The 21680-nt window shown below is 38.1% G+C and overlaps 1 protein-coding gene across 2 annotated transcripts in view; it reads left to right on the forward strand.

The window, feature by feature from the left end:
* DSC2 (desmocollin 2) overlaps window positions 1-12511 on the forward strand; it is a 36577-nt gene extending 24066 nt beyond the window's left edge. The window contains exons 12-16 of one of the 2 annotated variants that reach the window (XM_040984689.1): window positions 4280-4504; window positions 6835-7071; window positions 7456-7580; window positions 9448-9702; window positions 10319-12511. In XM_040984689.1, coding sequence (XP_040840623.1) covers window positions 4280-4504; window positions 6835-7071; window positions 7456-7580; window positions 9448-9702; window positions 10319-10516 — 1040 coding nt within the window. In that variant the 3' untranslated portion in view covers window positions 10517-12511. Of the gene's footprint in view, window positions 1-4279; window positions 4505-6834; window positions 7072-7455; window positions 7581-9447; window positions 9703-10185; window positions 10222-10318 lie in introns of those variants that run through there. The other variant, XM_040984690.1, reaches the window with a different exon arrangement.
* Window positions 12512-21680: the final 9169 nt, after the last annotated feature.

Genomic DNA, 21680 nt, shown 5'->3' on the forward strand with positions numbered 1-21680 from the left:
TTTTTATTCTTCAGGATAGTTTTGACTATTCATATTTTGTTGTGTTACTAGATGAACATTTGTATCTTCTTTTTTATTTCTTAGAATGTTCTGGAGATTTTTACTGAGATCACATTGAATGTGTATATTACTTTTGGTAATATGAACATTTTGATGATATTGATCCTGCTGATCCAGGATCATGGTAACTTTCTCCATCTTTTAGTGTCTTCTTCTATTTATTTATTTATTTAAAAAATTTTTTAATTATTTTTTTTTATTGGAAAGGCGGATATACAGAGAGGAGAGACAGAGAGGAAGATCTTCCATCCGATAATTCACTCCCCAAGTGAGCGCAATGGTCAATGCCATGCCGATCCAAAGCCAGGAGCCTCTTCCGGGTCTCCCACGTGGGTGCAGGGTCCCAAAGCTTTGGGCCGTCCTCGACTGCTTTCCCAGGCCACAGGCAGGGAGCTGGAAGGGAAGCGGGGCTGCTGGGATAGAACCGGCACCCATATGGGATCCCGGGCGTGCAAGGCGAGGACCTTTACCACCGGGCCCTATTTATTTATTTTTTAATGTTTTATGGTTTTCATTATAAAATTCTTCCACATCTTTGGTTAAGTTAATTCCAAGGTATTTGAGGTTCCTCTCCACGATTTTAAAGGGAAGTGTACTTACAATTCTTTCTTAGCCATGGAGTTATTTGTATATACTAGTGCCATCAATTTATGTTAATGAATTTCATAGCCTGCTACCCTGCCAAATTCTGTTGTGCATTATAATAGTCTCTTGATTGAATCTTGGTTGTTCTATGTAAAGAATCATGTCATCTACAAACAAGGGTAATTTTAATTCCTCAGTTTCAATTTTAATTCCTTTAATTTATTTTTCTTGCCTAATCGCCCTGGCAAGGACTTCCAGTGCTGTATTGAATAGTGGTGGTGAAACTGGACATCCTTGTCTAGTTCCTGATGTTAGTGGAAAAGCTTCCAGTCTTTCCCCATTTAGTATGATGCTGGCATTGGTTTGTTTCTTTTGAGGTTGTGGTTTTGTATATTGCTTTAAATGTGTTATACAATGTTCCTTCTGTGCCTATGTTACTTAAGGTTTTCAGCATGATGTTCAATTTTATCAAATGCCTTCTCTGCACCTGTTGAAATGATCATATGGTTTTTATTTCCCAATTTGTTAATGTGATGTATCACATTTATTGATTTGCAAGTGTTAAACCATCCTTGCATGTCTGGGATAAATCCCACCTGCTCCGGGACAATGATCTGCCTGATGTATTGTTGGATGTATTTTGTTGAGAATCTTTCTGTCTATGCTATTCAGAGATATCATCTGTAGTTCTCTTTCTCTGTTGTTTCTCTATCTGGCTTTGGCATTAAGGTGACATTGGCTGCATAGAAAGAGTTTGGAAGAATTGTCTCCATTTCTGTTGTTTGGAAAAACTTGTGGAGAATTGGGGTATATTCTTAAAACATTTCACAGAATTCTGCTGTGAAGCCATCTGGTCCAGGGCTCTTCTTGATTGGGAGAGATTTAATTACTAACTCAATCTCTTTTTGCTATAGGTCTATTTAGATTATTGCCTCATGGTTCAATTTTGGTAGATTGTATTTGTCCAAAATCTATCCATTGTTTTCTAGATCTTCTGGTTTGTTAACATGTAGTTGCTTGTAATGGGTTCTGATTATTTTATGTATTTCCAGGGTATCTGTTATATTTCCCTCTTTATCTCTGATGCTATTGATGCACATCTTCTCCCTCTTTTTTGATTAGTTAGGCTAGTGGGGAATCTCTTTTGTTAATTTTCTCAGAAAACCAGCTCTTTGATTCGTTGATCTTATGTATTGTTCTTTTGGTCTCTATTTGTTTTTTTTTCCTCCCCTATTTTGGTTATTTCTTTTTTCATGATAATCTTGGAATTGCTTTGCTGTTGTTTTTCTAGCTCCTTCAAATGTACAGTTAGTTCATTTATTTGGTTCTTTTCTAATGTCTTGACATAAGTGTTAAGATAAACTTTCCTCTTAACACTGTCTTAATTGTGTCCCATAAGTTTTGATATGATATGTTGGTGCTTTTATCTACTTCAAGAAAATTTTAAAAATTTTCTTTGATTTCCTGCCTAACCCATTATTCATTTCATAGCATGTTATTCAGTCTTTAGGTATTTGCAAGTCTTCCTGGGTATTTTGAGCTATTGGCTTCCAATTTTACTCTATGATGATTTGAGAAGATGTGTGGTGTATAAATATTTTTTAATGTGCTGAGGCTTGTTTTGTGGGCTATAACATAGTCAATCCTGCAGAAAGTGTCATATACTGATGAAAATAAAGTGTATTCTCTGTCTATAGGATGAAAGGTTCTGTAGGAATCAATTAAATCCATTTGCTCTAGTGTCTGGGTGAGTTCTGTTGTTTCCTTGCTGAGTTTCTGTTTTGTTGATCTGTCGATGTTCATGGGGTATTGAGGTCCCCGACTATTATTGTATTGTATTGGAAACTGTTTCTCTCCTTACATCCATTAATATTTGATTCACGCAGCTGGCATTTGGTACATACACATTTATTATTGTGATCTCTTCTTTTTTTTTTAAAGATTTACTTTTATTATTTTTTTTATTGGAAAGGCGGGTATACAGAGAGGAGAGACAGAGAGGAAGATCTTCCGACCGATGATTCACTCCCCAAGTGAGTGCAACGGTCGATGCTATGCTGACCCGAAGCCAGGAGCCTCTTCCGGGTCTCCCACACGGGTGCAGGGTCCCAAAGCTTTGGGCTGTCCTCGACTGCTTTCCCAGGCCACAGGCAGGGAGCTGGAAGGGAAGCGGGGCTGCCGAGATAGAACCGGCGCCCATATGGGATCCCGGGCGTGCAAGGCGAGGACCCTTAACCACTTGCGCCACCGCACCGGGCTCGATCTTTTCTTGCTGGATGGATTCTTTGATTATTATGTTGTATTCTTCTTTGCTTTTAATAAGAATGGCTATGGCAGCTTATTTTTCTTTTCAGTTAGCCTGGATTATCTTTTATCCATCCTCTCACTTTCAGTTTCCACTGATCTTTGTTGGTGAGATGTGTCTCCTGTAGGCAACAAGATAGATGGGTTTTGTTTTTTTTTATCCAGTCCACTGGTCTGTGACATTTGATTGATGAACTTAAGTCATTTACAGTCATTTTGGTCCTTTAGTCCCAGTATTATAAAATTGCACCTGAATGACACTGATGGAGTTCTGGGTCTGCTGACTGTTAGGTCTGGGGTAATCTGAACCCATTTTTGAGTGGAACCTGTCTTGCTGATTTGTTTGATCCTGCCAGGAGCAGAGACAAAGCAGCAGACCCCAAGTGGGCAGTGCAAAAACAGGGTGAATTTCACAGCCTATACCCCCGCCAGTGTCATATGAGGTGCCATTTCTTTTTGTAGTGTGGCAAGGGCTGTGGGACTGGTGGAACATGAGCTGCACATGTGCCAAACCAGAGGCAAACTCATTGGACTGTCAGAGGCCCAAGCATTGTGCCTCAGGTGCCCTGGTCCAGGTAGTTGCTTTAGGACTGTATCTGGTATTTCAGTTTCCTTTGGTTGGCAGCCTTATGTAAGACAAACCTGGGAAAGTGGGTGGCATTCCCCTCCTTCCTCTTCCTTATTTTATTATGAAAACTACTTTGAACAGACTTTTTGGATTTTGTTCAGAGTCAGTCTTCAAGACCATATCACTACTTTGTGGCCTGGATCCACAACTTCTTCATCTTTGAATGGTAGAGCAGTCATTTATGTAGAGTAGTGATTCAGGAAGTTTTTGCTAACTGCGTAAATAGATGCATTACTTAGAGTAATTCTTTTTAGTTTGCCAAATGATTTTATTCTTTTGCAGTCTTCCACCATTGAACTCCTCAATATATCACTTCTAATATTCTAAATGAATGTCTTTTGCTATTCAGTTTCTATGCTCCAAAGTCATGGGTGATTTATGAATAAATTTCTGGCTTTCAAAAGCTCTAATTCTTTTCCTGCAGTCTCATTCAGCACCTGTCTACCTTTGCCTTCAGTGTCTCTCAATCATACTTGTACGTAATGCGCTTTCCTACTTTCTGGGATACCTTTGTATATTTTAATATCCAGAAATGCAATTTCTCAGAAAATTGTCATATCTTCTCTCAAAGATCAGTCAAGATTTCTTTATATCTTCCATATTTTTATAGTGATTGAATGACTGAACACATATAAATAGCAATTATTTTCTGTAGAACCTCTTTGATACTAATGATATTTTTCACTTGTTTGATTTTTCTAGGTGGGAGATCATGTACTGGGACATTGGGAATTATACTTGAAGATGTGAACGATAATGGCCCATACATACCTAGAAGGACAGTGACGATCTGTAAAACCACCATGTCCTCTGCGGAGATTGTTGCTGTTGATCGTGATGAACCCGTAAACGGCCCACCCTTTGACTTCAGTTTGGCGAGTTCTGATCCAGAAGTACAGAGAATATGGAGACTGACAAGAATTAATGGTAGGATTTTTTTTTTTTTACAATATCACTTTGTCCTCTTCCACATCAGAATGTCTAAAATATTTGTTTCCATGATATAATAGAAGACCAGTTCCCTGTGTGGAAATCATGGATGCAAGCACACCTGTTTCTCAGTTTCGGTGTGGTGAGCAGTTGGCTTCTTGAGTCTCTCACGGATTCTGAGCCCAGATTCCCACAAGAATTTAGTGACCTCTCATTCCTGCTCTGAACAGAGACACTCTCATGGCTTAGAGCTAATGTGATCACTTCCAATCTCTCACTTACATAGATTATTGAAGGTAATAATTTCACGTGTTGGAAGTTGAGTTCCTCAGGAAGAACACTCTGGGACAATCTTATGCAAGTATTTATTTTCTTATGGTCAGTAGCTGTGAAAGAAGGAAAGCAGAACTGGACAAATGTAGACCAAATGCTAACCACATGGGGAATCTGAACTAGCTGAATTTTCAAAGTGGTTCCATGTTGATCCTGTGTTTTATTTTGTGGTCTGTTCTGAAGCATTTAAACATGGCCAAAAAATCAGAACACAGAAACTACAGTTAACTTACCAATTGGCTAGAGAATTAAATACTTTATTGGTTGACAATATCACATATGCTCCAGTGTTTGTCATGTTATCACCCTTCTTTGCTACGGTGCTCACTTTTGTCCATTGTGATAAGCCTGAGCTTTTGACTTTAGCCCAGGATGCTCTCCACTGATTGACAATAGCATAAGTGAAGATGACCTCCCTCTGTCACCATCATTGCATCATTCCCCACAGCTGTCAAATGTAGGGCACATTCTCTGCCTCCTCCTCACATTATTCATAAACCATCATCCTGGTACCAGCCTTCATGAGAACATTTTTAATGCTCTTGTATGTTTTTCAACCTTAAGCTTTCAGCGAGTCTTTCTCACTTTCGAATTGTGACACATTAGAAAGGAAAAGTTATAAAAGGCAGAAGAAAATAGGGAATTCAAACAGGGGCCTATAGAAAGAAGGTAAAGTACTGTATCTTGAATCCTGCTTTGTAAATACATATAATTTTAACATATTTTAAAACATTTCTTATGTATATGATTGTGACTAATTTATCTGTCTTAGGTAATGTTCGCTTTGTTCTTACATTTTTGTCCCAGCTATTTATTTGGTGTCATCATATCATATCATTAGGTTTTAAGCAATATTTCTAGGAGGTGATGCCTTCTTTCTAATAGCTCTGCTTAGCAGAACAAAATCTTGGCATTATTATGTTGGTCACAAATTTATTTTTAAAAGTTTACTGATCTATTTAACCATCCAAAAGCCTGGGAAACCAGTGAAAAAGAATGTAGTTTGAAGAGACTTTGAAGTTAGATAGGTTCAGTGTTAAATACTGCCTCTACCATTTACTGGTCATGTAAATCTCACCATATTAGTTTTTCTCTTTGAACATCAATTTACTGATGTGTAAAATGGAGTTACTTGGAGGAGAGGAGTAAATGAGGTATGAATTAAATGAACCGTGGCACATTATGAATCATGTTTTTGGTTTGCTGGTCTCATTATTATTATTTCTTACATAATAGACTTAACAGGCTAATCATGGTTTCTCAGAAAATGGATTAATTCAGTGATTTCTTCATTCAGACATTCACATGCATGTTTAAAACTATACAACAAGTGAGTGTTACACCAGGTTGGCAGGTGCAAAATAACATTATATCTCTGTTTCTAAACCTAAGATTGCATTCAGTTTTGTTCTGAGTATTTTCTATCCTACATCTAAAAAATACATAAAAAATTTTTAAAGTATGTGAATTTGGTCCCGTGTCCCTTAGAGTCAGAAGGTGCAGTTCAGCAGTGTGACCCATGGGCTGCCATGTGTTTTCTACATTGTTGCATCAGTTCTGACAATACAAGTGTTCATATTTTTTAGTCATGATGTATGCAAATCAAGCAAAAGGAAAACATCAGAAATTTTAGGCTATTATTCTATCATGGCTATTGCATAAAAGAAAATATGCAGATGACTTTAATAAAATATTTTAAAGACGTAGAAAAACAAGGTGTTACTAATTGTGACAGAAGGGATATCTTTGTGGACAGAGAAAAAATATTTTTACCTGGGAACAAAAACCTTTAAGTGTGAGGCAGTGTGTACAAACTATAAGGTGTGATGTATTTATAGCCATTGTGCATTTACAACTGCTCAGTTTGCATTTTCAGTCTGCTGGTGTTTGTGCTATCCCATCAGATATGTCCAACATAATAACTGTCCAGTAGTCACTTATTTGCAGGAAAAAAGAGTGTCATTGTGCAATGCTTGCTTTTATTTTTCTTTCAGATACAGCAGTGCGTCTTTACTATCAGAACGACCCTCCATTTGGGAGATATGTGGTACCCATCAGAGTTACAGATAGGCTTGGTCTGTCTCAAGTCACTTCATTGGATGTGTTGCTGTGTGACTGCATTACTGAGAATGATTGCACGCTTCGAGCGAGTCCAAGGACTGGCAATGGGGAAGTCAGACTTGGAAAGTGGGCCATCCTTGCAATATTGCTTGGCATAGCATTGCTCTTTTGTAAGTCCTTTCTTGAATTCAAAGGCTTTAACTCCACAGTACTTTCTAACAATCAACCCTGAGAATTGGAGCTGACTATTTGTATTTCTATATTCCTATCTAACACACAAATATATTTTGAAGGAACTTTTGCCTTACTTAATGTCTTCTCAGCACAGATACAAAATTTAATACTGCAAGCAGCATGTATTTGTAACATTTGTTTAGGGCAAAGTTTTTTGTTGGGTACTGTCTTGACATCTGTAATTATAATTGTATGCTTTACAAAGCTGTTTTAAAATCACTATTTAATTTATATTGATTATTAATACGTTAATATATCAACATAATATTTTAAATTCATTATTTTATGATTAACTCAAGTAATTTTTCTTGTTCCGCTAGGTGTTCTATTTACATTAGTTTGTGGAGCTTCTGTGGCATCCAAGCAACCAAAAGTTTTACCTGATGAGTTAACCCAGCAGAATCTAATTGTGTCAAACACAGAGGCCCCTGGGGATGACAAAATGGTAAGTTTCTAAAATAACACAAAAAGAGTTAAAATGCTCATGCCCCGTATCTGAGAATAGAATTTGATTTCCTGCTCCAACTTCAGCTCTAGCTTCTTGTTAATCCATACCCTGGGAGACAGCAAGCTGTGGTTCAGGCAATTGAGCCTCTGCTACTGCAGTGGAGAACTGGGTTGAAATCCCAGCTCCTGTCTTTGACCTGACTCAGTGCAGGCCATTGCAGAAACTTCTGGGAGTGAAGCAGTGGGCAAGAGGTCTCTCTTTTTAGCTATGCCTCTCTGTTTCTCAAAATAACAAAATATCACAAAGCATGTATTAGCCCATAATGTTTATTTCTTAGAAAATTACTTGTTCTTATTAATAGCAAGCAATTTACCAAAGAATGTAGTTAGTCCCATGGAAGTGATTAAAATTCCTGTGGTTACCACTGTGACATAGAAGTGCTTCAATTTGGGCACAGAGTGTTACTTGATAGTGAAAATCATTTGTTGTGTCATTACTTTCTGCTTCAAATGCTTCGTGATTTTGACTTTAAACCTGTTCTTTCACATATATGTAAGCTGCTGTTTGTGCTGTCAACTGTTGCATTTAATTAGCCACTGAACACCAGCATAATTGTGTAAAAAAAAATTTCCAGCAACAGCAGTAAAATCACTACTAGCTTTGATCGTGTGGGAAGAACTTTAATGGGTCCTTTCTGGCTGTGATGTGGTTGGAAGAAGCCTGAGGCAGATGACCTGAACTAGCAACTCTAGCAAGGGATTGCATTTCTCCACCTTTGTTTTCTAGCCCAAGAAGTGTAAGAGGAACAAGTCAGTTACCTATAGAAATTGTCACAGATATTCAGGCCATAACAGATTTGCTCACTCAGAACATGATGGTGTCTAGGAGAGGTTTGACAAAACAAAACTTAGACTGTGTTATGAGTCCTAACTTCACAACCTGCAAAATGAGTGGCCATGATTTTGGTTCTCTTTCCTTGTGTGATACAATTATATTTGTTTAGGTTGTAAGGATTTGTTATTGCAGCTATGTGGGAGCTTCATTTCTATCCCTTGCTGTTTTGATTGGTTGGGAGCTGAATGAGGTGCTGGATGAAAAGTCTTGTTTGTGTTTCTGCTCTAGTCAATAAAGGGACTGAAATTTAAATTGAGCAGAGCAAATATACTTGAGAATATTAGTGCTAACTTTGAGGATGTGTTAGAGGATGTGATACCTGAAGATTCATGGTATTTCAAGAAAATTTTAAGGAAATATCGAGTTTCCTGATTAAACTTTGGGTACCAAATCCCTTGGCTTCTGCAATTTGTTTCTTGCATTAAATGCTAGATTAAGTACTGGATTTGCAAAAGTTAAATACTTAGGCTTGACAAGGTAGAGTCAATTTCTTACCTTTTTAAAGATTTATTTTTAGCAGAAATTTGTATGTACAGAGACACTGAGAGACAGAGAGAAAGAACTTCCATCCACTGGTTCACTCCCCAAATGGTCACAATGGCTGCAGCTGAGAACCCAAAGCCAGGAGCCAGGCGTTTCTTCTGGGTCTCCCAAATGGGTGCAAATCCCAAGGTTTTGAGCCATCCTCTGCTGCTTTCCCAGGCTATAAGCAGGAGCTGGATGGAAAGTGGAACATCTGGGACATGAACCAGTGCCCATATGGGAATCTGGCCTTTGCAAGGGAAGGATCAATCAATTGAGTCATTGCACTGGGCCCAATTTCTTACCTTCTAACACACACACACACACACACACACACACACACACACACACACGTACACCCTACAATCTTGGCATTACCAGATGAGTACTGTTGTAATTCATGCTGTTTTGTTCTCTGCTTTTCCATCACAAACTATTTTCATTTCAGTATTCCACAAATGGCTTCACAACCCATGCAGTGGGCACTGCTGCTCAGGGTGCTTCTGGCACCATGGGATCAGGAGTCAGAAATGGAGGGCAGGAGACTATTGAGATGGTGAAAGGACAGCAGACCTTGGAATCCTACCGGGGGGCTGGGCATCACCACACGCTGGACTCCTACAGGGGAGGACATGTGGAAGTGGACAACTGCAGATACACCTATTCCGAGTGGCACGATTTCACGCAGCCCCGTCTCAGTGAGGTGAGTTGCCCCAAGTGCCTACAAATCTCTGTTCACTTTAAACTTTGGAAATGATTACAATGTAGGGTGTTTTAGCTCTTTACTGTCAATTAATTTTGAACATATTGATTGACAAGTTATTTTTCCTTCTTTTTGATTTGGCTAAGTTCACATTAAGTGGTTATTTACTCCTCGTTATTTTTCCTTAATACTCATTGAAACAATGTGTGCTGATATTTAAAGTATTCTTCCATGACTGGGATAGTGTTTATCATCAGAAAATCGGTAAATGAAAATCCAAAAGTATGGTACAGACACTAACAGTGTGACCAGTCTGACCTTATCATTTCAATTTAACCATCATTTGAAAGAGGAAAGTAATGACTACTTAAAGTGAACACTTGTATGATTGCTGCCACATGTGTGAATTTTTGAGCATGCTATAGACTGAATTTATAGTGTGATTTATGATATAGACCAATCATGTGCATTTTTTATATATAGGAATCCATTAGAGGACACACTCTGATTAAAAATTAAACAATGAAAGGTAAATCAAAGCTATTATTTCTATGTTAGTAAGTTCTGGTGTTTAAAATAATAATAATAAAGCATATGGTATTTCTTCTCTTGGCAGAAAATTAATCGGTGTAATCAAGCAGACGCACATGAGCGTGGTGAAGACTACATTCTTACCTACAACTATGAAGGAAAAGGATCCACGGCTGGTTCTGTAGGTTGTTGCAGTGAGCAGCACGATGACGATGGGCTTGAATTTTTGGATCATTTGGAACCCAAATTTAGGACACTAGCAGAAACATGCATAAGGAGATGAACGTGTTCTGAAAAATCTGCAAACTCCAAGTGACAGCATTACTTCTTATTTCTTTTAGTTACAAATAAGGACATTTTTTTTTTTAAAGTAGACAATGTTATGGTGGGGACTTTTCTCCTTTTATTCTGCATAGGAGCTCTTTGGCCAAGTGCATTTAGAGAAATACTTTATAAATAAGTGTGCACATTTTTCAATTTTTACATTTTCTGATTTGCCTTATTTTCAACGAGGGGTTCTACAATTAGAAAAATTAAAGAAGTCTGCATTATTGTTTACATTTGGGTATCATGACAGCACCAATGAAGTGCAATTGACTCATGTCTATGCTATGGACTACTTGAAGTGTAACTCCACAGAATATTGTAGAGAACATTATCTCCAGTTAACTAGTCAATTGTGTTGTGTTTGCAAACTATCATTTTCCTATCTATTCCAAAGTTTGCATTGTTAGCATTGTGTTATTGTAACATGAGTCTTCTTCATAATGAAAAGGGAGATTCCTAATCAGGCATTGACTGTATTACAATTTCGTTTTGCTATATTTTAATTTTAGACTTTATCCTAAGCAAAATTATATATTAATTATCTCAGTTGCCTGCATAAAAATACACATGCATTTTCTCACTTATCAATGGAATTTAAGGCTCAAAAATGATTTTAGAATGTATTTTTATTCTTGCAAGATCTTTGTGTTTGAAATGTCAATTGGTTACTCTTCATCTTATTCTCTTTTTCTCTTCTATGTTTTAAAATTTTTTGCTTGAGCTGGGAAACTGGTATTTTAAGAGCTTTTTTCTCTTTTGAAGTGAATTATTGTTTGGGTTTTTTTTAGCATATTCTTGTTTTTCTTAAAATTGGTGTACAGTTAACTTTATTGTTTTGAATATTTTGATGATTGCTTCTTTGCCTCAACACAGAACGTTTAATTTGGCCATGAAGCTGTAAAAATTGTGCCATGCTTTATTAGATGCAACATTGTACACTAACAAAAGAATGGCTTAATTAGACCTGGAATGCAGTATTCATAGCACATTTGCTATTCATATATTTCATGTAAGAATATAGCCCAGAAATGAAAACAGTGATAGTTTTTGAAGTAAGTTTTCAAATATAGGCATGTTGAAAACTATATTGGAAATCTGTTTTATAACTTTGTAGATAAGATGAATACTCATCTCTAAGTATTTGTAAAGTTATTTTGAAAGAAATAGTTTACTGTTATAGTCTCTAATAAATATCAAAGTGGGCCAAGCTAAATGTTAAGGTAAGAAAACAAAATTAGCAGTCAGCCAAATTTTAGGCAAGATATCATCACGTACTTCAGTGAGTGAATTTATATATTGAACCAATAATATGAAAATTTTAAACGTGTTTCTTATAGTTATGATTGTTTCTAAAATATCTAACTTAAATTTAAATGATTGAATTATGATAATTAATTTTCAAAATTAACATCGGGCAATCATTTTATAACCAGCTTATTGCATCAATAGCTTTATTGCTGCTCAAACATAATATTTTTCAAAGTTATTTTTTAAAAAAAAATTATGCCTAAAATTCTTATATTTTACCATGATAAAGTAAGTTAGGTTGTTTTTAAAAATCCATGTGGGTTTGTAAGTCATGGGCTTGATGTAAGTTTAAGAGATTGTGTTTTAATTATAGACACAACTACCTTTTCTAAAGCTCTGAAACACATTGTTTTAGAATTTGGAGTTTTATTTGTAAATATCTTTGGTAACACTTATGTCACCACATTTACATAAAAATTCTGAAGACCTGGATGCCATGGAATATTGGTTACACTGCCTATGTCTGCTTTTAATCATCTTAAAATGGAGGGACTGATATTTGAACTCCTGTGCTAGGCTGGTTGTAAGACATTTAGATAAATTATAAGTGGTCCCCCTTAAAGACACTCCTATTAATAACAAATAGTCTTAAGTAAATTATATTTACAACCTTTTGTGTTAACAAAATAAACTGGGAAAATCAGATGCTGAAAAGAATGTTTTGTTTTTTCCTGTCTTGGAACATTTGTCAGTTGAGTTTGTCTCTTCTCAGCGATTACTGTGGACTGGTTCTTAGAGATCCAGTTGTTCTGAATGTGTAGATTGAAGCTTGTTGACATACCCCTAAACTGAATGCTTGCCTACTTCAAAATACTATAAAGTGAGTAAAATTGGATGGAAAGCAGAGGCTCCATTGAAAGTTGACACTTGCTCTGAAATCCTGTAAAATTGCATGTATATAAGATGACTCAGTTTGCACAGTAGCCTAGTGTCTAAAGTCCTTGCCTTGCATGCACCGAGACCCCATGTGGGCACAGCTCTCATCCCAGCACCCCGCTTCCCATCCAGCTCCCTGCTTGTGGCCTGGGAGAGCAGTCTAGGACGGCCCAAAGCCTTGGGACCCTGCACCCATGTGGGAGACCCAGAAGAGGCTCCTGGCTTCGGACCGGCATAGCATCAGCCATTGTGCTCACTTGGGGAGTGAATCATCGGACGGAAGATCTTCCTCTCTGTCTCTCCTCCTCTCTGTGTATCTGACTTTCAAAAAAAAAAAAAAAAGAAAAGAAAAGAAACCTTTTTAAAAAAAGGATTACTCAATCTCTTTGGCAATTGGCTGCCCAGCAGTCCTGCAGACACCAGCAATCCCTTGCCCAGGAGCCTGTGCTTTTTGGCGATTGCCAGTTATTCTCATGGCCGAGATTTTAGAGTAAGATGTCCTGCTACATATCCTGGCTCTCCCCTGCCTAGCTGGAAGATTTGATGTCACTTAAACTTTCTCTGCCGAATTTTCTTCCTTGTAGTGGAGGTTGGAGAGGAGGGTAGAGGAATCTGCTTGACAGAACTCTTCTTGGACTTGAAAGAGTTGATTCAGGCTGGCTTCAAGGACACAGCAGGGTAAGCCCTTGCTTGGGACAGCTGCATCTCCTGTTAGAGGTGCCCTTGTCTGCTATCCTATCTGTATACCAGCTCCTCTGTTTCTGATCCAGCCTCGTGTTAATGTACCTAGAAGGCAGCAGGTGCGGAGATTCTTAAGCATTTGATTACTTCTCATTTCCATGGGAGACCCAGGAGAAGTTCCTGACTCCTGAATACAGCCTGGCCCAAACCAAACTGTTGTGATCATTTGGAGAGTAAACAACGGGTTGAAATTTTTTTCTTTTTCTTTTCCCTCTATATTTTCTTCTTTCTGTAACTCTACCTTTGAAAAAAGTCATGTTTTAAAAGAGTGAATTCATAAGAAGATTGGATACAGAGTTAGTACTCAGTGTATCTCAACAACTATTACCAATCTGTGAGAAAGGAGAAGGCCTTAGTCGGAAATAATCACAGATGGTTCTCCTCTGTGTTATAGCTGATGTCTCTCCATGATGCTTCTGTACGTTTTCCTGGAAGTTTGATTGTCTCTTGGGGAATATCCTAATAAATTCCAGGTCTGTCATTTTTGGTAGCTAGGAAGCTTACTCACGCATTGCCTGTCAATCAGTATAATAAATACTAAGACTTAACTAAAAAGGTGTTGAAATTCATAATCAGCCATATGAGGGGACTGAAATTTATGGAAAGACGTCTCATGAAAAAATTATGCTTTTATTTTAAGCAATGTTTTGGTTCCATTTCCATGAGCTTTCTGAAATGCCTTTATGTTTATTTGGAGGAGAGACAGATCCGTCTGCCCCAATTGCCATGTTTGTTTTACTCCAGACTTTCATCTCTGTCCCCATCTCTTCCTCTGGATTTCAGTCCACAGTCTTGAGTCCTGACATTGCTCTGGTCTATCCACATAGTAACATCTTGAGATAACATGCTTTATGCTTGTTTTTAGTAATAGGAACCAATGAGGTTAACTGATATATGCCCACAGCACTTATTCAATTCTTCTCTCTGCTCTTTTTTTTTTTTAACCCTCCAGTACTTTAACTTATTTTATAAAAAAAAAAAAATCGACATTGTGCAACCACATCAATTCATATCCTGTTGAGTTTCCTATGTAAGTGGTGTTCCCCTAATTACTTAGGTTTGAGTTGAGAATTATTGATTTCTCTTTCTTTTTACATAGCATATCTTTTTTTGTTGTTGAAAATCTATCAGACTTTTAGAAAACTATAAACAAAAACCCATTCACTAATTCATTTGTATTAGTTATTTAGTGCCTTCCCAGTGCAGTCATGTACTACCTTCCTAATATAGGATATACAAAGACTGGGCAGTGATGAGAATGTACAAGATGAATCAGCTTGTCTCCCACCCACATGCCCTACTGCAGGTCAAGACTTGGTGGCTGTGAGTAAGGAATGGGATAAGGCTTATAAAACACGTCACACGATGCCTAGCCCAAGGTAAGTGCTGAACAAAGACAAAAAAAAGTTCCAGATGATGCAAAAGAACTCTAGTATTCTAGTGAGTGAACTTGTGTTTCCACTTTCCAAAGCCAAGTATTCATGGGGATAAGGCAAACCCTGCCTCTGGTGTACCCCAATCCTTTCCCACAGGTACCCCGGTTCAAACTCTCAGCAACACTCAACTGAAATGGTTCTTGTGCCTCCAATTTCTTCTCTCCTCCCTCCTTTATATTGCTACAAAAGAACAGATGTGAGTATGGAATTCTCCTTTCTAGGGGCTTTCTATGGTTTTGGAGGATAAATTTAGGGCACAAAATCACGTTCTAATGCTGATATCCTTGCACTGTGCACAGAGTTTCTGTCTTGTTTGTTCATGGTGTACAGGGGACAACTTCCTATGCCCCAGGTTTGTTTGTTTGTTTGTTTCACCAAGCAAACATATCACTCAACTCTATTTTAATTAAGGCATGCAGCACAGAATCTTTATGTAAAATCAAACAGCATAATAAAGGAGGAAATTGTGGATTTAGTGCTTTGAAATAGCAAGTTAGTGAGGTAAATAGAACATTTGATGTTACTTTATTTTAAAAAGTCCAAATCTGTGGTAGGTGTTAGTCACAATGGTTGAATCATCTTTTGGGATGCCTACATGCCAAATCAAGGTGCCCCATTTGAGTCTCAGCTGCTCTGCTTCTGATGCCTACCTTGTCAGACCGTAGAGTATAAGTCAGAGTTCGGGGTACCTGCCATGCGCATGGGATACCCAAGCTGAGTTTTGACAACTGACTTTGTCCTGGCCCAGTTCTGGCTGACATGAACACTCAGCAATGACCCAGCACATGGAAGGTATTTTCCTGAGTGTCCAGACCAGAGAAGAGCTTCTCGCCAGCGCCCTGCAGCACAGTCACAGGAGTGCATGGGCCAGGTCAAGGGCTGTTTCAGCCATTGTTTGTTGTCTCTGTGACTAGTCCCTTGTTCTGAAGAACACCTGTGCATAGTTAACAGGTTTGGATAACGAAAAGAAATGACAAAGAGTGTCTCTAGCAGAAACTTCGTTATCCAAACCTGTTAACTATGCAGCACCACAGTTGGGATCACATATTAAAAAGTTAATAAAAATTAATACTGGGTTTGAGTAGAAGAAGAGAATATTAGGAAACAAATCCCTTGAGATGACACTAGCAAATCAGAACCGTGCAGGACAAGCAGCAATGTGGTTGGTTCAACCAGGTGCTGCCCTCTGCGTCCCACAAACTCTTCCATTTTGCCCCCTGGAATAAGCAGAGCTACCAGAAAAGAAGGTAAAATTTGATTTTAATACAGGCATAAATCCCTGATTATAAATCTGTTCTGAGACCATCAAAGCCCACCAAAATTTTGGCCACATCTTCAAGTGAGGGATTGTCTAGTCATTTCCTAACTGGCTTACAGACCACCCATGCAGAATGTCTTCCTTGCTGATTTTGCTCAGGCAAGGAGGGGTCAGGGAACACTTAAATTCCACAACCTTTCCAAAACACTGTGGTGTCTTTCCCTCTCTCCTTTCAGGAGGCACCCCGTCTCCTGGTCCTCTCCTGGGAGATGCTTTCTCCTTCTTTTTTTCTACATTCACCCAGTCACTTTACAAATAAAACATCTTTGCCTACAACTGATTCTTGACTTTTTATTTATATACTAAGCTGAGAAAAAAATCCATTGAAGTTTTCTGGTAACAATTCTGTGATAGCATTTGGTAAGAAGTTGTGGAAAACACTTATTTTTGTTCCATTTTTACTATACCATGATGCTAAGAACATTACATGATAATTTGTTGGCTATTCAAGCAGTGAAAGAACACCAAAATAAAGTGGAGATTTTTTTCTTGCTCATAATTATGGACATTGAGGTAAATTGTTGGGTTTTTGGTTGAGAGCAGGTTGGCTGACTGACCAAGCAGCTGGCTGGCACTAATACCCTTACCAGAGTGCAGCCTCGAACAGCACATTCATGGGATGTTTATAGAAGCAGTCCACAATAGCTTAAAATGGGCAATTCACAATAACCTGCAAAGTAAGGGGGAAATACCACACATTCCCTACCTATCTCGGCTGGATAGCCCATGGATAATCTATGCCTGGCTCTTGTCCAGTCCAGCAATTAAGGTAACCACCCACTTAATTACTTAGAGCCACCTGTAAGATAACCAGACTTGGGTGGGCATTGATTCATGAGAATTGGAGCCCATCGGTGCTAAAGGTCACATAGACCATTGGCCTGCAAGCTCACATGGTTTCTTAGTAGCAATGAACCATGAAGACATGGTTGGGATTTTGATTCTAAGTTTCCTCAAAAATCATATATATTAGGTCTACTGTAAGTAGAAGAACTTGATGGCTTATGAAGTTTATCTGGAAACTATACAAAATTCCAAGCCCCAAGAGTTGGAATAAATATTGCATCTTCTTGGCATGAAAAGTTGAATCACTGGAACCTTTCAATGATGAATGTTTCCATAAAGACCCTAAATAACTGGATTTAAATGAACATGTGAGAGAAACACTCCCTGAATGCAGGCATTACTGGAATTTCCTTAATTCTTCCACAGTAAAGAAAAGTTAAAAGAATATGCCTATTCCAAACCTGCCCTACAAATGATACTTAAAGATTTTCTTTTGACAGAGAAGAGGAATAGCACCCACCAAAACCAAAGGCAAATGGGAAGAAGATCCCAGTAAAATGACAACAGAAGACTAAATCAATGAACAACCCATTGCTGAAACGTCAGGACCTTACATATTAATCCTGAATGTAAATGACTTAAACTCATCAATCAAACGTCATAGATTAGTAGACTGGATGTGGAGCTCCAGTGGCGCAATCGGTTAGCGCGCGGTACTTATACAGTAGACTGGATGAAAAACACAAAACCCATCTATTTGTTGCCTACAGGAGACATACCTAATAAAGATAAGAGGAAACTATATCTCATGGATTTTGAATTTTTTTTTTCATTTTAGTTTTATCTCTTCAAAATACTTTCTCTTTAAATTCTTCACTGACTCATAGTAGCATCATTTTCTTCAAGAACGTTCTTGATTTTCTTTTTCATTTCTTCAATGACACATTAGATATTCAGTAGCATGTTATTTAACTTCATGGCATTGTTAATTTCCTCTTCCTGTTGTTGATTTTGTATTGTGGCTTTTCATTTAAGGGGATGTATAGTAATTGTATAATGGAAAATATCATATCCCGATGTGAGGATACAATGCAGTATGCATCTACCTCCAGAACAAAGATGGACTCTCAATGAAACTGTTAACTGTATCTTTTTTTAAAGATTTATTTATTTTTATTGTAAAGTTAAATATACAGAGAGGAAGAGAGACAGAGAGGAAGCTCTTCTGTCTGCTGATTCACTCCCCAAGTGACCACAACGGCCATGCTGTGCTGATCCGCAGCCAGGAGCCAGGAACCTCCTCCAGGTCCTTTCATGAAGGGCACAAAAAGCTATACTGTCATGGCCTGTACTCTTACTTATCCTTTCAATTCTTTCCTATGGATCCACTGGCTGACATAGTTCACCTTGAAGTCTCCATTTGTCCAGATTTTCACTGCCAACACATGGTTGGAGTAGATGATCAATTTGTTCTGTCATCCATCGTCTGTTGTGGTACCAGGTGTCCTTTGCAGGTTCCAATGGACTGCCATATGCTCCATGTGCAACTGGATATGCTGTCCACTGCTTCTGTATTTAATGAGTTTAAAATATACTGAATGAAAGATTCCACACAAAATTAGGTATGCATTTAAAGTGGCAGTTGGCTGTTAAGATGTTAATTTCTGTATTTGCATAGTCACATCCTTGTGTAATCCAGTTTCCCTGTGACTTGCTTCTAGTCCACAGACTTCAACAGAGTGAGAGGGGACTCATTTGCTGGTATTAAGTTAGAGAAAAAAAAAAAAAACAACACTGACTTCTGTTTTGGCATCCCTATCTTTCTTACTTCTACCTGGGTGTGTTAGATATCCCTGTTGTTTTCTGCCCTAGAAAAAGACCATGTGGTTAGAAACTTGTGTGGCCAACAGTAACCAAGGCCCATAATAGTTAATTAAAAAATGCATCCTTCCAGAGCCAAGCCGTGAGACCGTGGTAACACCAGCTAAATACCTTGACTACAGCCTTTGTGAGTCTTCAGTACAGACAGTTATCTAAGCCAAGTCTAAAAAACACAGGTACCATAAGGCAAGGAGTGTTTGCTTTAAACCACTAAATTCTGGAGTAATGTAAAAGTGACATTTCATAGATAAAAAAAGTAATTCAGCAATAAATAATACAACATCTGATTCTGTTTGTGTGAAAGACTAAGGAAGCAAAAACTCTTGAGTGTCAGGAAGTGGAATGTTGGTTCCCCAGGTTGGGAATAGATATTGCCCGAGGTGAAAGAAACGTTCTACACTGATTTGAATGATGTAGCTCAGTCATAGTATTTGCCAAATGTCATCAATCTATGCACTCACAATCTGTGAATTTTGCTGTCTTTAAATTATGACTCAAAGGAAAAAGCAAAAAGGGCACAAGCACCATTCCTTGAGCAACTGATTGAACTAAAATTGGAACTGTTCAGATGTGTAGGTTACACAATTGGATCAAATGGAAAAGAAAAATGTTTTCCAAACATACCTGTTTTTACAAGATGAAGAGGATAGATATTTGAAAAATACATGGACCTAGCTGCAGGCAATTATGTTAAAGAAGTTAAGGAGCTGGGGCAATGGCTCAACTAATTAGTCTTCTACCTCCAAGCTCTGATACCCCAAATGGGCATCTATTCATGTCCCAGCTGCTCTACTTCACACCCAACTCACTGCTTCAAGTGTGAGATTCCATAGAAACTCCTGGCTCTTGGCTCAGCTCAGCTCCAGCCGTGGTAGTCATTTCGGGGGTGAACCAGTGGTTGGAAGAGGTTTCTCTTTTCTCTCTGTCTCCTTCTCTCTGTAAATCTGCCTTACAAATAAAAAGTAAAATGAATCTTAAAAGTGTATTAAAACAATGCTATTTATCTGTGTATGTATATGGATATATATCATAAGTATATACATACATACATACATACACACACACATACATGTATTCTTTGGGTAGTCCAATCCTCAGTTCTTTGTATCCAATGAAAATAAACCTTTTAAAAAAGTTAAAAATATAAAATTTCATTAGAGTCTCTCAACAGATGGGGTTAGAGTATCCATATCTGGCAGATGTGGGGATCTGTATTTGTTTTTTTTGGACCAGGTTTATTCAATTTATTATTTGGTGGTTGCCAAAACAAACCTATTCGACTTTGCCTCAACAATGGCCTTATACAAAGACTCAACTGAGTTAAAAAAAAAAAAAAACCAAAAACTTGGCTTTGTATATGTTCAAAACTAAGGGACTCAAGGAGGGAATCAGTAGGAGGTCTTCGGACAATCTTGGGGAGAAATATGCCATGCTCCTCACCACTTACTGTAATACAGTGCTTCCCCTGTCTGTGAATAATTGTTTGGAAAAAGTGACTGAGAGAGCCTAGAAGATTTTCAGAGCTCCTTATTTTCAAGCAACAACGTAAGGGCTGATATTTGGCACAGCAGTTAAGGCACCGTGTAGGATGCCCAGTCAGCGTGTTGGAATGTCTGCATTCAAGTCCCAGCTCCCCTCCTGACTCCAGCTTCCTTATAATTTGCTTTCTGGGATGCAACAAGTGTTGACCCACATGGGAGACCTTGATGGAGATCTTGACTCCTGGACTTGGCTTGGTTCAGTCTTGGTTATTTGTGGGCATTTGAATATTGAAACGAAGATGGAGTTTCTCTGTTTATCGCTCTCTTTAAAATGAACTGAATTTAAAAAATTAAAAAGGAGTGACTCATATGTGATGGCGGGAAATAAGCAGAAATAATATTGTCTTTTATAACATATCTGATAAGATTATTTATTCTTATCACTTTCCATATCTTTCTAGCTGGAAGGAGAAAGCCTGGCCTTCCATGTTCTGCTGTCCTTCTAAGCACCAAACTGAGATGGTTTGATACTGGTGTCAACTATCAGGAATATTTTGAAAATGTGTGACACCATAAGGGACAGATGATGTCATGGTCACATCCACAGTGCTTGCCTAATCATAACATTTCTTACTCACCCATTCTAGGATGCAGAATGGGGACAGACGGAGGCCTTAAATTTCTGCTTGCAAATTTACAACAATTTAGGTCAGATAAATTAGAGGGTTGAGAAACTGCCAAGTTTATATCTAGTCAAAGTTCAATGCTGCTCTAAATAAGAAAGTTGATGATTTTTTTGAGCTTCAAATAATTTACCCTAGACTTAAATATTACTTTGGGGACTTGGTTGGAGTATTTTGTCAGTATTTTCAATTTTTAAAGGAATTTTAACATTGTTGATTAATTTATTTGAAAGATAGTTATAGCGAGAGGAAGAAAGAGAGGACCTTCCATTTGCTGGCTTAGTTCCCTAATGGTGGCAAAGGCTGCTGAGTCTGCACCAGGCTGAAGCCAGGAACCCAGAGCTTTTTCTGGATCCCCATCTGGGTATGAGGCCTAACTACTTGGGCTATTTTTTGCTGTTTTCCCAAGTCAATTAGTAGGAAGCCAGAGTGGAAATGGAGCAGCTGGGACTCCAACTGGCACCTATATGGCATACTGGCATTGCAGCAGGAGCCTTACTTTACCACAATGGCAGCCCTGAGAATCTTGTCATTTGAAAAATGAAGTATTATACTTAATATACTTTCCATTATTAATATGTCAACAGAACTTGGAAAATGGCGAAAGAGC

This window comes from Ochotona curzoniae, unplaced genomic scaffold (assembly GCF_017591425.1).
Source record: "Ochotona curzoniae isolate NIBS_2020 unplaced genomic scaffold, NIBS_Ocur_1.0 contig_43, whole genome shotgun sequence".
NCBI lineage: Eukaryota > Metazoa > Chordata > Mammalia > Lagomorpha > Ochotonidae > Ochotona > Ochotona curzoniae.